Genomic DNA, 16,178 nt, shown 5'->3' on the forward strand with positions numbered 1-16,178 from the left:
CATTGGAAACAGACCATGGCAGACTTTGAGATGAAGCCAAAGTCTTCCGAACTTAATTTGGATTGGAAAGAAATGGTAGCTCAGGTTTGAGACTCTAACCATATCAGTTCTAGGGTCCTGCCTCCTTGATGTGGCATTCAGAGCCCTCTGTGACCTACCACCCAGGCCTTAGCTTGAGACTTTCCCTCTTCCCTATGAACCATGAGCTTCTTGACACCTTCTCACTCCCTATTACCTCTGCTTGGAATGAATGATCTTTCCGCCTTTCTTCACTGGGCAGCCCTTGCTTGTCCTCTCACTCCTCCCAGAAGCCTTTCCTGGCTCCCAGTTTTGGGTTCAGCACCACCTGGAACCCAAGGCACCCTACTTCTGTCTTTAACACCTTCCTAATTTCATTGAGCACATTCGCGTGTATGCATCCCCTCCGCTAGATGTTAAGCAACTCCGGAGCAGTGGTTTCTCTCTTCTCGTGTTCGAACTGCCAGCACAGTAGGACCTGGCACGCAGTAGATGCTCCAGGCATGTCTGCAGTGAGGGTGATTGATGTAAACATGACATGGAAAGCAAATAAGGAACTCATTCTTGGATTTTCTTTCAGCTGAATTCTGCTAGAAAGGATTTTGCATGCTCTTTTGCCAGTGGGTCCAAATGCATTGAGGGATGTGTGATACCTGGAAACCTGGGGTCCTGAAATTCCTTTTGTACAGGTGCACAAGCAGTAGGCAGTCTGTGGAAGGGAGAGGACAGTGAGGGAGTGGACTCTGCCAGGTGGCTTGTTCTGGTTGCAACATTCCTGTCTCCTTTGGCATCGCTTCTATTGAAATGATGTACTCTTGAGTTTTGGCCAAGAGTGGTTGTATGCTAGCAAAGCTTTTCTCTCCCACAAGATGGTTCCTGTCCTTCAGTCACTTGTGGACAACCCTGGCTTCATTTTGTGAGTGAATGAAAAAGGCGGCAGGGAGTCCGTTTGAGTGAATAAAACAACAAATAAAACCTTGGGCTGGTGTCTATATTGTGAAGTCTTATCTCATTTGGGTGGAATGAGATGGAGATAAGTTCTTTGGAAATCATCTCTAAAAATAGGAATAAAAAGTCCTGCCATCTTGTGAACCTTACATTTTTCAGATTTTTCTTGATTTCTTTTGCTGCACTGTAAAGTAAAAAAAAAAAAAAGTAGAAAATATCAACATTTTGGTTCTGTTCCCTAAGCTTTGAACTATTCGGCCAGAGGCAAGGAGACAAAAACAATTTAGTTTTACTCTCCCACATTCCAAAAATAACTTTAGTAATACCCTCTTTGGTTATCTTAAAAGTGCCGAGTGGGTGCTTTTATCCTAAAGTAGCAGTGTCTGATTGTTGGGGGAACTTTAGCCATATGACTGTTATTTAGCAACTAAATGCTGGTGACTCATTCACTTTGTGGTGCAGGAAAATTCTTTCCATGGAAAATGCAGGAGGGAGGGAATCTCTCTGAACCACTATGTAGTATTTTCCTTTAGAAAAGGCTTCTCTGAAAATGAATAGGCACCGACTGTCACTCAGCGAGCTTAGTCTCTAAAGCTTCCAGAGAGCCTTTCTAAATCAGGGTTTCTGGGCACTTTATCCACCAAGGTATACAAGTAGGTTCAGAAGTAATAAGGGACCAGCTTGGTTAATAAATCTCAGGATTAAAAATTGTCATGCCGAGTAAAAGGGAAATTAAACTAATTGCATTGATAGTATCTGGAACACTTACGTAGGATTGGATTTGGGCTAGAAACCCAATGGTGTTTTCCTGTCATGTACCAATTGGGAGAGGGAAGAAGGGAGAAAGACGAGAGAGCACTGTTCCCTTAGCTTTGAGCTGAATAACACAAAAGCCTTGGAGACAAGTGCCTCAGAGCCTATGCAGCAAAAATATAATAAAATAAATTCACCTGCTAGGCTCACAGCACCAAACCTAATTCCACTTCCCTGAGGTTAATTTTGCTTGTCAGCATCCCTTTATGAGCTCTGAGAGTGATTAGGGGTGGGAGAAGCAGACGAGTGCAGTTTTAGTGCATGAAAATCTGGGAATTTGTAAAGGGCTCGTGCCCTCCGTGCTCTCGAGCCCTGCCCACCTCTCTGGACTTGCGGTGTTGCTCTAACACTCGGCTCGTATGTATGAATGGAGGCTGGAAAAGCTGTTCCAAGGCTCTTCGGCACTTACACTCCAGCTGGCTGCTGACTTAGAAAAAACCTGACCTGTGGGGCTACAGTGGGGGCGGGGAGCAGTGTGGGCAGAAAATGTTTCATAGAAAAGACGATTCAGGGGTTGGAGGGGACTTAGCCCTTACAGTCTGAGACACTCAGGCTATTAATAGTAAAGCCCTGAGTCACAGATGTAGGAATGTCACAGCTGCTTGAGATCTGCTACTGTTACCCATCAGAAAACCAGCAGTAAAGGGCCTCCTAACCCCACTAAACCTCATTCGGGCTATAAACACCCTCCCAGTCAAAGATGAGGCAGGGTGATGGACTGCATTCCTTTCTGTTACCCCGGCTCTCTCAGACCCAACATGTTACAATATTTGCAGTAAATACGGTGTAATACCGGCTGCGAATTCTGGTTGGGAGAGATGCGTGGGCCATCTGCGGCGCTGCTGGAGGGGGCTACGTCTGTCTTTTTGTCTCCTGCTCATCACATTTCTCCCACAGGGTGGGTGTATGTGACGTGTGGCCGGCCGAATGATCTGGGTTCCGGAGACAGGTGCTGGAATGGGGTGGGCGTGGGCTTTGCGAACCCAGAAGTCCTCTGCTCCCCGGAGACCGACCTGTGACCCCGTGGGTCAGAAATCAAAAGCCTTGTCAGCAGCCACTGCGGCTGCGCCAGGCTCAGGGGGGTGCGTGGTGAGGGTGAGGCTGTGAGCCCCCTACTTTGTGGCTAGGGTTCCTCCCTCATACAGACATATCCAAGGGGCTTGTCTAGAAAACTCCAATGAAGCAGAGAGAAAGTGGATGGCGGGAATCCTACCTAACTGGATAAGTCAGATTTTTTGCTTTGATCTGAATTTGATCCTGGAAGGAGCTGAATCCTGAAAGATCCTCTTCCCAGGCTGGCTCTCGTTGTCTCAGTCCCCTCCGGCTTCTCCCCCCATTCAGGAAAACTGTGTTGGGTGGGCCGGAGGTGAGCGCCAGGCCAATCTTTATTCATTATAATTGAGCCTCAAAAGTTGAAGAAAATGAACTTGGAGTCACTGGCATTATTTTTCTCTTTTTCTACTATGGTTAATTTTATTTCTTCAGTGTGTCCGAAAGAAACTGGAATAAGAATTGGGATCTGCAGTAATAGGAAACTAATGAGCTAACAATTGACTAGTTTTATTTATCGAAACAGCCCCTCGGCTGTTCCTCGGCCCCCCTCTTCTGGCAATCATTTATCAGACTCCGGGAGGGAGCGTTCTGCTGCCCGTTTTCCCGGCCTCGGTGCGAGGAATGCAAAGTGGTGTCAGTGACCAGAGATTAGGACAGCGGAATTTTGCATTTGTTACAGCGGCAGCTGTAGCGAGTGGTTTCGGCCCAAGGGCAGAGTCCCCGAGCAGGGCGCGGCCGCCACTCGGCGGCGATCGCGGGGCGGGCGCGGGAGCTCGGCCTCCCGGGATGGGGGCGGGATTTTAGAAAGCAGCCCCGGACTTCGCGAGTGGATGCGGGGGGGCTTTTCCTCGCAGCGTCTACAGCGCGGATCTGTCCGCCCAGGAGCGCTCCCACTCGTAGACTTTATTCCTCTTTCCTTCTGCGCTGCTCGCCAGAGGACCCGGTTGCCATGGTGAAGGAGAAAGGTAATTATAAATATCGATCCCCGTGCATGGTTGCAGAAGTTGCAATGGTGCTGCAGGGCTTGGCCACCTAATGGGGGATGATCAATTGAAAGCCAGGCAGACATATTCTTGGTGTGAGAACCTCCGTATTGTGAAGTCATTAAGAACCTTTAATTTAGCCACGGCGTCTGAAGCACATCCTATTTTCTGGAGTGTTTGCACAGCTGAGCTCCTGGATGTGTGTGTCTTTTGATGGTTATTGCATCTTGAAATTTTTGTTGTGTTTGAGTTGCCTTCCTGCCCCCATCCTAGCCTTCATTCTCTTCCTTACCCCCACTCGAGTCAGTAAGTTAATGAGGATGTGTAATGAAAAGGGTCCTTCTACCAGATTTCTGCTGCGCTGGGACATGCCCAAGCCCAGCTGGGATGGGCTGAAAAGAGAAGCGAGCTGTTTTGAAGGTTTGGGGTGTGCTGTTTTGATCACCTGGCATTTCAGCGGCATCCCTAATCACCCCACCAAACACCTTTATAAAGGATGCGGTGTGTGTCAAAGCTGGCAAATCAAGTGGCAAGGAGAATGTCAAAAGGGGGAGGGTGGGGCACTTTGCGCAGGTGTACATTATTTATGAACTGGGCGTGGTCCTGAAATTCGAGTTAAATCTTTCAGAATTGAATTATAGTTTAAATTATTAGTTTATCTGGAACATGTCAAGGAACACAACAATCCTTGATTTTAATTATCCAGGTTATATATAAAATGTATCTTAAGAAAGTGAAATGTGCAGAACAGAGAGCAGAAAGCGAAAGCCCCTAGTCCCTACTGTGTTGACCTCAATTCCCCCCTCTCTCTGGAGGTAAAATTGTTAATATTGTGTACCTTTCTAGACAGGAATAAGATAGTCAGGAGGAGTATAAAAATGGGACCATTCTATCATTTTTCTGTGACTTGATTTTTTTTTCCTCTTAATAATATGTCTTAGGGACCTTCACCACATGATTTTATGATGTGAGTAGCCACCCTTTAATTTTGCTCTTTGGTAAGGTTGGATTTATTCTGCCACACTTTCTTACTGTGGGACATAATTTCCTCCATAAACACTGATGTCTGTTCTTTGGGGGCTGTCCTGAACCATTTCAATGATTTATCTGTATCTATTTTCACTTAAAGCCCCTATGGGGAATAACTTTTAGGTGAACATGCTGAACTCAAATTGATCCTTGTTGCTGGAAACTCAGTTTGGCTTTATTATACTAATGGATGGCTGAAGAGATAGGATCATGACAGCTCACAGTGCTAAGGCTGCACCTTAGGACAAAGAGAAAGGTGGTTCTGCTCGATCCATTCTGCTCCTGTGTATCTTTCATAAGCACGTGCATTAGCTTTGGTCTTTCACCGAGTAAGTGGTAATTGAGTGAAGTGTTCAGGTGCAAATAAAGATGCTTCTAATGATGTGCCCTCTCTTTTGGGGGATATTTTCAGGAACCCTCAGAGTAACAAATACAGATGTTGATGTTTAATAAAGGCCTCATTTCTTCATTTGTACTTTCTTCTCAACTAGAACAACCCAGCCCTGATTTCCGTTGCTAATGGATTTGAGTATGTGTCCCCAATAGAAGTAATTTGTGCCCAATGAGAAAGGGAATTACAAAAGCCACTTCTTGAGGCCATTCCTGTGGGGCCCGGGAAAGCCCCAGACTTTCGCTGTGTGGTGGATAGATCACAGATCAGTGGTCCCCAAAGAGCAGCTCTCTTTCTAAGTCATTGCAGATGCTTAAAAACTCAGACCGATTGCCCAGGTTCACATTTGCTTCATAACTCAGTAGCCACTCTCCTACTGGAACATTGGCATGGGCCACCAAGGGGTCACATACTAATGTTATCTTAGCCCTTAGCTGCTGATTAAAGGCTGTTCCTTTTTTATTTTGAGGTCGGTGCCAGCCCATGCTGCTGCCTCCCAGCTCTCTAATTGCACCAACCTCAGCCAGCAAGAGAGGTAGGCAGGATTTGGGGCAGGCACACAAGAGCTTCTGTGGAAAGAAAGGAATTCCATCATAGCTTTTAAAAGTGAGAGGGGCCCAGGGGAGCTCGTAGTCCAGGCATTCACCCTAGAGATGAGAAAACAGGTTCAGAAAGGGTAAGTGAATTGTTGGAGGTCACACGGTGGCTCATTGGACCCAGTGTTCATCCTCTGTGTTCCATCAGTGGTGTGAATGGGTCAGTGCCTGCACTTGCCACAGTGTGTTGACATCCACGGGCTCTCTGGCTAGAAGGTGAGCCTCTCAGAAGCAGCACTGTGTCTGCATCTGTAATTCTCCAGTGCACAGCTTACTCAGTACCCGCCCATCGCAGATGCTCAACAGTTAAAACAGGTTGGCTTGTACTCAGAGCTGGGACCTGAACCTGTGTCTTCTCAATCCCGAGACTCTTCTGGTCCTCTCCATTTCTCTTGCTCCCAGAGACGCCTAGCTTCTTCCTCCTGGAGCTGACACAAATCACCCTTGAGCGGGCTCAGATCATGGTAACCTCCCTCCCGAGGAACATGGGGGGCCTTGTGAAGGAGGGACGTAGATTCCCTGTTGTGCTCACCACCTAGAGATGGCTTAGCTCACACTGGTTTGAGGCATCCTTTTGTCTTGCATGCATCTGTCTGCTTTGGGGTGGGCCCTGGCTGGAGAGCGAGCTCGCTGGCAGCTCACACCTCTGCTAGTGTGGAACGCCATTGGCCTACATATTCTGACCCTCACAATCTTTTCTTCTCCTAACCGGTCGCCCATCCCCTTCCTGTTGCAGACACTTATTGATCCAGGAATCTTGATGAAACGGTTATTTCTCTGATGTGTTCAAGGACATCTTACCCTTGCTGTATCCTGTAACAAATAAGTAGGAGAGACTTTTGTGGGTTTATCAGTCAATATCTGTCTTCCTGAATATGCTCTCATCGACCTAAACTCCAGAGGCCCACTATACTCATTTAAAAGCTATAATTGTCTAGCTTATGTGTGTGTTCTAGTGCAAGCCTTAAAAGTACAAGAGGGATTTATTATTTTTGTTAGAGAAAACAAGAATAAACAAATACTAGAGATCAAGTTATGTGAGCACTCATCTAATTTAAATAATGAGGGATACTTATGGTCTGGAAACCATGTGAAAAAATAAGAATTTAGCTGTGAGGGAGACACATCAAGGTAAAGAGGATTTTACATTTAGGGCACACCATTTTTGTTTTGTTTTGTGTCCTGGAAGCTTTTTGAGACTGTTGGATGGCCCGACTTGCTTTTAAGGGAGAGTGGGATCCAATGAAACTCATTCCAGTCCACCCTCAAGGGAGAGATGTTCACCCTCCACCTGACATTCAGGTGAATCTCTCTCTCTTCTCTCTCTCTCTCTCTCTCTCTCTCTCTCTCTCACACACACACACACACACACACGGCAATCTTGTTTCTTGGTAGCTGCTGAGAACAGTGGTGTATTGTGCCTCAAATGTGTCCTACAGACTGGCACCAAAGTAATCCTCTTAGGACACTGATGTCATCATATTTCCAGCTCCAAAACCTTGTTGAGTGACAAGGTAAAGTTCAAGGCTTCCTGCTGATCATTGAGGATTCCTTAAGTCCTGCGCTTACCTCCTCCCCACCCCTATCTAAGCCCATCTTGTTTTATTTTTATTTTTAATGTTATTAAATCTGCCAGTTATTGAACACATACTAAATGACAGGCTTTGTGTTGAGAGCTTTACATACCTTGTCTCTAATCTTTGACCCAGCAAGGTCAGTGGTGTTCCTCCCCTCTAATAGATGAGGAAGAAGAGGCTTGTAGGAATTTAGAAACCTGCCAGAGATCACTAAGCTGGAAAGTAGAGGAGCTGATTTTCTACCCAGGCCTCCCTGGCTCCCAAATCTGTGCTAATTGTACTTCTGCTCCCCTCGCCCCACATTTGTCCTGCTTGAATCATCATGGAGGATATTTCCTATCTCCAGCCTCGGTCACGCTGCCCCTCCTGCCCTCATGGGAAATACCTATATTCTCCTTTTCTGTATTTGTCAAAGACCTAACTCAAGTTCAGCTTCCTTATAATGCTTCTCAAAGGCCCATCCCTTCTGTAAATTCTTCTAGAATTACTCTGTCCACCTAAGTAAACACGAGGGAAATTAAACAACAGTTGAGTCACCGGTGCAACTTAAGAAAGCGCTCTCTCCTCAAGTATTTGTTGACTTCACATCCAGTCTTGTAGAACAACCTTTCCAGGTGTGAAGTGTTGCTGCCTCTCATGGGATCTGCCTCCCTCGATCCCACTCCTCCCAACACACACACAGCCCCCCCTCAGGGGCATGCACACTGCCTGACGTAATTGAAACCCATTTCTGTTCCATCTTTGGGGAGGTCTGGGGACAGTAGATCTCTCTCTGTGGTGTCGTGATTCCTCATGTCCGAGTCACCCCTCAGGCCCCTTTTTAGTGTCTAACAGCCTCTCCTAGATTCAGTTTTCCAACCCTGCTTCCCAGATTAATGCTTCATGCCCTACCCACTCCTGGGCTTGTCTCAGTCCTTCATCTTTTCCTTAACTCGAAAAGCCCCAAGATTTTCAAGGGGATACCAATGACCAGGACATTTTCTAAAGAAGGCCTAAAGAGAAGCTATCCATTAAAGGAGACACCATAATGCTACGGGTTTCAGAATAAATTGTCTTGATTGGTGACTTACACACACAACTCCGTTCTGAACTTTGCATCTTTGGAGGGAAGGGAGCTCCAGTTTTTATCATGTTCTTCTTGAGAGGGGAAAAAAAATCCAAGTGTGAATAGCTCTTACTATGTTATAAATGCAAGTGCTACTCTCCTCGGAAGTATGACTCTGCCCAGCTTACCTTCACTATAGGAGGGCTGTCCAGATAATGGGATTTTCAAAGCTAAGGGAAGGAATTTCACATTAAAAAATAATCCCTTTCCCTGAGCCATCTACTCACTAATGTCTACAAAATGTTTATCCAAAAATGAAAGAAGACTTCATCTGTACACCTAGAGTTAAGGCTGAATGTATAAGTAAATCTGAGAGAAGGAATACTGACTTAAATTTACCTGGAGCTCTTGAGAGCAATTTTTGATGAGGGAGTGAACTCAAGAGCATGGAGACAGTGAGGATCTAAGCTGGAGGTTGAGCCAGCTTCTCCCGGACTTTGAGAGGTGGCTCTGCCTCTTGTCTCTCTGATTACCTGCTCAGGTGACCAGAAAGGATGAAATTACCTGTGCTGATTCACAGAAACCCTCTTTTACAGAACAGCGAATTGACTTTTCCAAATACCCGCAGAAAAGACATCCTAAGGTAGACTCACCCTACCAAGAGGAAAATCTCGGCATCTGATTCACTTTGAGGAGGGGACCCCTCTGTGACATCATGTTCACAGCCCTTGGGGGGCAAGAAAGAGAGTCCTGATATTGTTTGCCTCTAGTATGCTGAAGTCAAAATGCCGAGTGTTTTCCTGAGCCAGCGTTAGAGAGTCAGAGAACTTTTCAGAAGGTTCAGTGATCGGTGAGTGGTGCAGATTTCTCCCATTGTGGTTGAGCCTGATCTGGCCACACCGCAGTAGAAACCAGCCAGCTTCCTATTTCATTGTGTGTTGGTCTGATGGTGACTCATACTGAGAGGTATGTTTATCCCAAATTGGCAGGAGCTGTGTATTCAAGGGCAAATTTTGTTAACACTGGGGAGGGCTTATATTTGTATGCATGACCTCTTTTTTCTGCAACATTGTATTTGTGTTCACACTGACATGATTAATGCTATTATGGTCCAGTGTGCCCTGGGTGGTGGGGGGGGGCACAAGAGGCTCGTGTCTATACCCCATTTCAGTCAAACAGGCTGACTTGTTTGAATACTTGGACTTAACCGTGAAGATGCTGGCTTTCTGAATACTTCCAGGGAAATTACTGTCTGGGGCAGTCATCCTCAAACATCAGTAAGCATCAGAACCACCTGGAGGGCTTGTTAAAACACGGATTTCTGGGCCCTGCTCCCAGAGTTTCTGATTCAGTAGGTCTGGGGAAAGGCCTGAGGTTTTGCATTTCGAGCCATTTCCAGGTGGTATTGATGCTCTTGGTCCAGGGACATGATCTAGGCAATCCATTCTTTCTGTGGGTAAAATGATCGCCCTTTAAGCAGATAAGTGAGAACTTTTATGTAAGTAGCCTCTCCATTCCATTTGACTAACTTTATCTTGTTTACAATGCACAGAAGTCAAAGAGAAAGCAAAGAGCGTTATTTTCATGGACTCTCCCACGGTGTAGAATGAGCCTATAGTTCATAATAAAGCAGACCTTCTGTGAGGCCTTGGCCTTGAGGGGTCTGTAAGTTTCGTATGGTTAGGGATGGCCAGAAACTGCTGTCAACATAGGACACTAGGTGTGCAGAGAGTGGGTAAGGTGGGTGTGGGACGAAAATACAAAGCATCTCTTCCCAGGAGTGACTGGGGCTCAGCCTGGCTTGGAGAAGGCAGCACTAATCTGGAGTCAAGGCAGAGGTGTACCACTCTCTAGGCATCATTCCTAATTCTCGAAGGGTTAAATGAGCCTTTTTACTGGGGTTCACAGAGCTCTTTAGAATCCTTTGGTGAGAGAGGGTTTCAGTAGATATCTTGGCTCACAAAGGCTACAATTCCCTCTTTAGTCTTTGAGGAGCTAAAATATATTATGCATACTTGGAGTGTTTTACTACTACTATATCCAGTCTATCTGTGTTCTTTCTGTTGTTGTTCATTATTTGAGACATTGTGAAGAAAGAAGTTTAAGAAAAATTAAGAAAAACAGAATGGTAGAAAAAGATAGCAAGGTCCTTCCATACTGGACTGTCTGATGGGAAATGGAAGGCTGAGTACCCCTCAGAAAAATGGTGGGGGTGGTGGGTTCCCAGGTCCATGGAAGGTCCCATAAGTAACACATGGCTGGATGAGTGACTGCTCCCTATGTGCGACTCATGGAAACCCTGTGCAGATAGCCATTGAGGAATAGAGTTTGGGGGCCAATGATGGGAATGGTATCAGCTGGAGCCCAGTTATGCTGTACCTGCTCATCTGGAAAACACAAGTAGTTCTGCCATATGTAAAGGTCCCAACCTGAAATGATAAACCATAGCAATGGGCTTAATGATCATATCGTAGATTTTGGGAGGTCTACTCTCTGCAAGGCATTTTGGGGGTAGCCTGAGACTGTGAAAAATTCCTACCTTCAGTAGGTTATTGAATTAACCAGTGTAGAAAGGGGTGCTGACTGAGAATGTGAATCAAGGAGACATAAGGCAGTAGAAAGGGTATAAACAATATTCTGTGGGGCTTCAAAGGAAGAGTTAGTGTCTCAAAGGAATTTTTTTTAAAAAGGCTGTCTAGAAGAGGGTGTATTTAAGATTGGCTTTGAGGGGTCTGTAAGTTTCGTATGGTTAGGGATGGTATTTGATTCAACTGGTATCCATAAGACAGTATCTTCTCCATAGTAACTGCTCAGTGATGCTGAATGAACTAATATGTGAATAAATGATATGTACTGGTTGGGGAGGTAGTTATACTTACTTAAATGTGTGTTCAGAATCCAATAAGAGATAAGCAATCTAGGTATAGAAACAAATAAAATACAGTTCTTGACCCGAATGCACTCATATTCTAGCAAGGAACAGAGACACATAAAGAAGTAGTTATGGTATAATGTGAAATGTATTGGACAGAGAACTGTTAAAGTAATATGGGACACAGTGCAGGGAGTGATTAATTCTGCGGCGAGGTCATGGCAGGCTAGGCTTTGAAGGACGAATAGGAGTGCAACAAGTGGCTAAAGAGGAAATGAGAGAGCGAGGTGGTCAAATTGGCAAAACATAAGCAGTGAAATACAGCCTCTATCTGAGGAAAAACAGCCAGCCACGTTTGGCACGAGCTTCTAGTTGGCCACTTAATACAGCAGTGGATACAAGGAAGGCTAAAGAGAGGGCTTTTGGGTCAGAATGAGTTGAGGATGGTTAGACCTGAAGGTTGCACATACAGATGCCTCCAACAGCCAGGCGGGTGACCTACATGAGTGGAGACGAGGGCAAACTGGACGGTGTGTGGCCCTCGAAAGACAGAAGCTACTCTCTGGCTCCAACCTAGTTCTCACGAAGGGACATGCGCCAAAGCCAGAGCTTCCGATTTTCAAGAGTGACTAGAAATAGGAATTTTTATGTAAACTCTCCAGATGTTTAAATGTTGGCAAATGATTCAACTCTCTCTTCAAAAAAATCTTTGTGTAGGCCAAACAAAACATGTCTGTGGGCAGAACTCAGCCTTGGGGCCTCCAGACTGTGGTCTGGGGCTTAATGCAGCACTCCCCACACCTACCCACAGCAAGGATTCCATCCTCACACATCAAGACCCAGGACTTGTGCATGTATGCATATAAATGGCTGAAATAAAAGTCACAGGCAGCAATGCATTTACTCTATTTTCTATTCTCTTCTATTTTTAAAATATGCTGGCCATGATCCATTGAACTGATTTCATGTTTCAATAGGTCAAACCCAAGTTTGAAAACCATTGGTTTAGAACATCTACACTAAAGTTTTATTGGATGAAAACAGAATGAGGTACTTTCCTGGGCAACCATGCTTCTCTCCTGGGTACTCTTACAGTAGAGCTTAATGGGTATGTTTTGGTTAAGCTGGGTTACTTCCCTTGCAACTGGAGAAGTTTTTTGTTTTGTTTTTTAATTTTTTAATTTTTTTAAATTTAAATTCACTAAACAGAGCATATTATTAATTTCACAGAGGTAGAGGTCAGTGATTCATCAGTTGTATATCACACCCAGTGCTCATCACATCACGTGCCCTCCTTAATGCTGATCACCCAGTTACCCCATCCCTCCACCGCCCCCCCTCCGGCAACCCTGGAGAAGTTTTGACAAAATCATTGTAGAAGCTTTTAGTGATTATTTTATCCTAAACAGAAGTTGGCCAGAGTTTGGTGTCCTCTTTTTGGGTGCTTGATACAATTAAGAACGGACTTAGCTGCTAAACTGAGTAATATGCTACTTAGGTGAAGTTCAGCAGAAAAGCCAAAGGAAACCCCCCATTCAGCCCTCATCAGCTTCTAGGCCTGGTATTTCTGGAACTACTTTTTCATTTAGAAGAATTTTTCCCCCTGATTCTGCATCACCACTTCCTGTCACCATGCTTAGCGGGTTTCCTGCCTTTTGCATCTCAGCCAAGCAGAGAAGGACAAGTTCAGGCTTTGGGCAGTCTGTCATGCATCATGTCACCCCACCAGCCATGCAGAAGCTCCTCCCCTCAGTCTGTTGGGGACCGCGTGCTATATATAGCATTCATTTTTGACCTATCAGAGCATTTACAGAAATATTGCAATTTAGGGGCTTTGAAGAGACTTCACTGTGTCCCATATTACTTTAACAGTTCCTTGTATCCACTGCTGTATTGCTCAGGAATGTCTGAGGGCTGAGCTGTCCTAGCCAGCCTCCGGTGCAGCAGGAAAGGCATGGCCTTGGGTTCGGGGCATGTCTGCCATCACTCCCGTCTTGAGTGAGAGGCACCCCAGCAGTGCACAACAGGACTCTACGTGAGCTTGGACTCTTGAAACAAGAGGCCAAGAGGGGCATCTTGCCATGGAAGGAACTGGTGTGAGGGAGACACCCTCAGGGAAAGGCCATGCCTGCCAGGAAAGCCATGCACCCACAGGGGGGCAGCACTAATATTGTGGTTTTGCATAATAAGTAGGCAGAAAAGGCAGATACTAAACCTGAATCAAGCCAACAAGGCCAGACAGAGAGGGGCAGCTTGCTGGGACAGAGAGCAGCAGATGCAGACTATCAGGGGTCGGGGGCCAGTGCCGGGCAGGACGACTGGGCAGTGTTTGGAGACGAGATGCGAAGGCCCCTTCTTTACAGAGCCTGTGCTTTGCTTCCCTCCAGGGCCCTGTTCTCACCCTCCTATAGCAAAGCAGCCCCTCTGGAGCTGTGTGGCCCGTAGCCTGCGCATCTGCTCTACCCAGAGGCCATGTGCTGCCAGGGGCTGAATGCTGGGATTGGTGTCAGATGCACCACATCTCTGCCCCTTCCCAGAGGACAGAGAGCCAAGCTCTTACCCTGCCGGAGATTCCCCCCCCTTCTCTTTTCCAGTAAAAATCGTACTGAGAACACCCGCTTTTCTCTCCAGGTGGGGGAAGTTTGGTAAGTTATCGGATGAGTTTGAGCATTGGGCAGAATTATTGCTAGATCTACAACAAAAACTGATTAAAAAAATCCATAATAACCATGACAGATTGTTTATCAGAAAGTATGGTGAGCAGGAGAAAAGGAAATGATTAAGTCTGGGAGACAAAATATTGTACAAGAGAGGGAATCTACTCACAGGATGCACCCCAGAGTTTAGGAGAACGATAATTGCATTCTTAAACACTGACCACAGATTTAACTGAAAATTGTGGTATCACCATATTGGTGATGTTTAAAAAGTACTGGCTGAGCTGGTGTAAGCAGTGTTAAGAAACGTAGCGCTGAAGGCCAGAAAAACACCAAACATTGTGGGCTGGCGGGAGGAGTGGAGGGGGCAATTGCCATCATGCGTTATAAGCATACTCTTTTTTTACGCATATAGGCCTATTTAGTTTCTTAAACTTTGATAAAAATAAAAACATGGGAGAAAAACCATACAACCATCTCCGTATTTTATTGTCAGGGTTAATGTAAATGAGATCAGATTTGTAAAAGCTTCAAATGTGGATCTTGCCATGCCGTAAGTAGTCCATAAAGTTAGTTGAAGGTCAGCTGATCTGTAGAGTTTTTTTTTTTTTAAAGTAATAGGGTAGGTGCACAGCCCAGAGCCAAAGGGAATGGCCCAAGATCCCTCTCAGAGAAAATAAGATGAAAATGTAGGTGGTTAGAGAATGAGATCTGTAACAGATGGAGGGCAGCGTTAAAATTCCCTCAGCTGGGATTTCCGGTAGAGACAGGTTCAAAGCCTGAACTTGTGAAGCCCTTTCCTGGATGTGTCCATTTCTCTCTCATTCGTCCCTTGTGGTACAATTATCATTCCATTCGCCTCGGTGGCTTTGTAAAATTATCCCCTAAGCCTTCAGGGTTTTGTAGGTTTACCTGAAAAACAAGTTGTGTTTATGAGGGGAGAACTCTGCAGCCCGACTGTCTGAGTTCAAATCCCAGCTCTATGGTTTACCAGTTGTGTGACCTTGGGCAAGTCATTTAACTTCCCCGTGCCTCAATTTCCTCATCAGAAAATAAGGGTGTTAATAGTACCAACTCCATAGGACTGTTATAAGAATGGAATCAATTAATGAATGTCATGCATTCAAAACAATGCCTGGCATACAGCAAGAGCCCAGTGATTGTTTGCCCTTGTTGCTATGACTACCACTATCCCTCCTGGCTGAGGGAAAGCAGGGGTGACATGTTCACTGTTGTGGAGTTGGGCAATCAGATTAGTTTCAGGACTCAGGCAAGTAAATCAAGCTGAGAGAGATGAGTTAAGGAACCAGGGAAGGCCCACCCGTGTGTGCTGGGCAGTCTCCGTAGTTTACCTGAAGCCGAGCAAGACTGTGAACCTCGGGCGTGCCAAGCTACTCCAGGACCACCCGAGTGGCTTCCCGTGGCCAGTAATTCCTACTGTCCGCTGATAGAACTTCACCAAGGAATTCTTCCGGCTGGGTTCGTGATGCCCACGTCCCCTGGGCAAGCAAGCTGACGACTCCACTTCATCTCTCTCTGCTGTGCAATGAAACGAGATGTCTGATGATGACTTGGTGCCGGAATGTGTAGACCTACCTGGTAAAAGCATGGTTCCAAAGTGCTTCAGGCTGGAAGCTGCATGTGTTCAGGATTCTCACGGGAGGAAGCAGGCCACCTACCAGCAGGTGCCTGCCCACTTCTCCGCATCATCATGTCATGCCCTGGGGACTCTGTAGTTAGCATTTCCGAGGTTCTGGTGCCACTCTCGCTCCTCCGCACAGGTCAGCTCAACTGGAAATTGTGCTTTGTTGTGTGGTTCCCAATCAGAGAGAAATTTAGCCAGATTTGATCTGAGACTGGGCCGTCAGTAAGCTCATGCCTTCAGCTTTTGTTTGTTTTCTGAGTCAGAGACTTAGGCAAGCGTTGTTTCGTATGTCATTCGTTGAGTTTATTGACATCATCAGAATTACCTAATGGATAGACACTATCGTGAACCCAAGATCTTCAGCCCGCTCGCAGTTTCCCTGGAGGCTGTTGCTAAGAAAGAAAACCAGACTCGTGTTCAATGAATGCATGTATTGAACACACATTTATGGAGCACAGACCTGGTGCTGGGACTGGGTGAGACCCTGGGGATATACAGAGAGAAACAGAATGTTTAGATTGTGAATATAAAGAAAGTAAACAGAGATGGGG

At 45.8% G+C, this 16,178-nt stretch overlaps 1 protein-coding gene and 1 long non-coding RNA gene across 9 annotated transcripts in view; one reads left to right on the forward strand and one right to left on the reverse strand.

The window, feature by feature from the left end:
- ABLIM1 (actin binding LIM protein 1) overlaps positions 1-16,178 on the forward strand; it is a 291,491-nt gene that overhangs the window by 117,240 nt on the left and 158,073 nt on the right. The window contains exon 1 of one of the 8 annotated variants that reach the window (XM_078077084.1): positions 3,651-3,797. The exons of the other annotated variants lie outside the window; for them this stretch is intronic. Coding sequence (XP_077933210.1) covers positions 3,782-3,797 — 16 coding nt within the window. The 5' untranslated portion in view covers positions 3,651-3,781. Of the gene's footprint in view, positions 1-3,650; positions 3,798-16,178 lie in introns of those variants that run through there. 8 annotated transcript variants of the gene reach the window in all.
- On the reverse strand, positions 14,449-15,826 carry LOC118525165 (uncharacterized). The gene is made up of 3 exons (XR_013449429.1): positions 15,662-15,826; positions 15,335-15,521; positions 14,449-14,894 (listed from the first exon to the last, which is right to left on the reverse strand). It is a non-coding gene; the product is annotated as an uncharacterized LOC118525165 (long non-coding RNA).

Source organism: Halichoerus grypus, chromosome 7 (genome assembly GCF_964656455.1).
Source record: "Halichoerus grypus chromosome 7, mHalGry1.hap1.1, whole genome shotgun sequence".
Lineage (NCBI taxonomy): Eukaryota > Metazoa > Chordata > Mammalia > Carnivora > Phocidae > Halichoerus > Halichoerus grypus.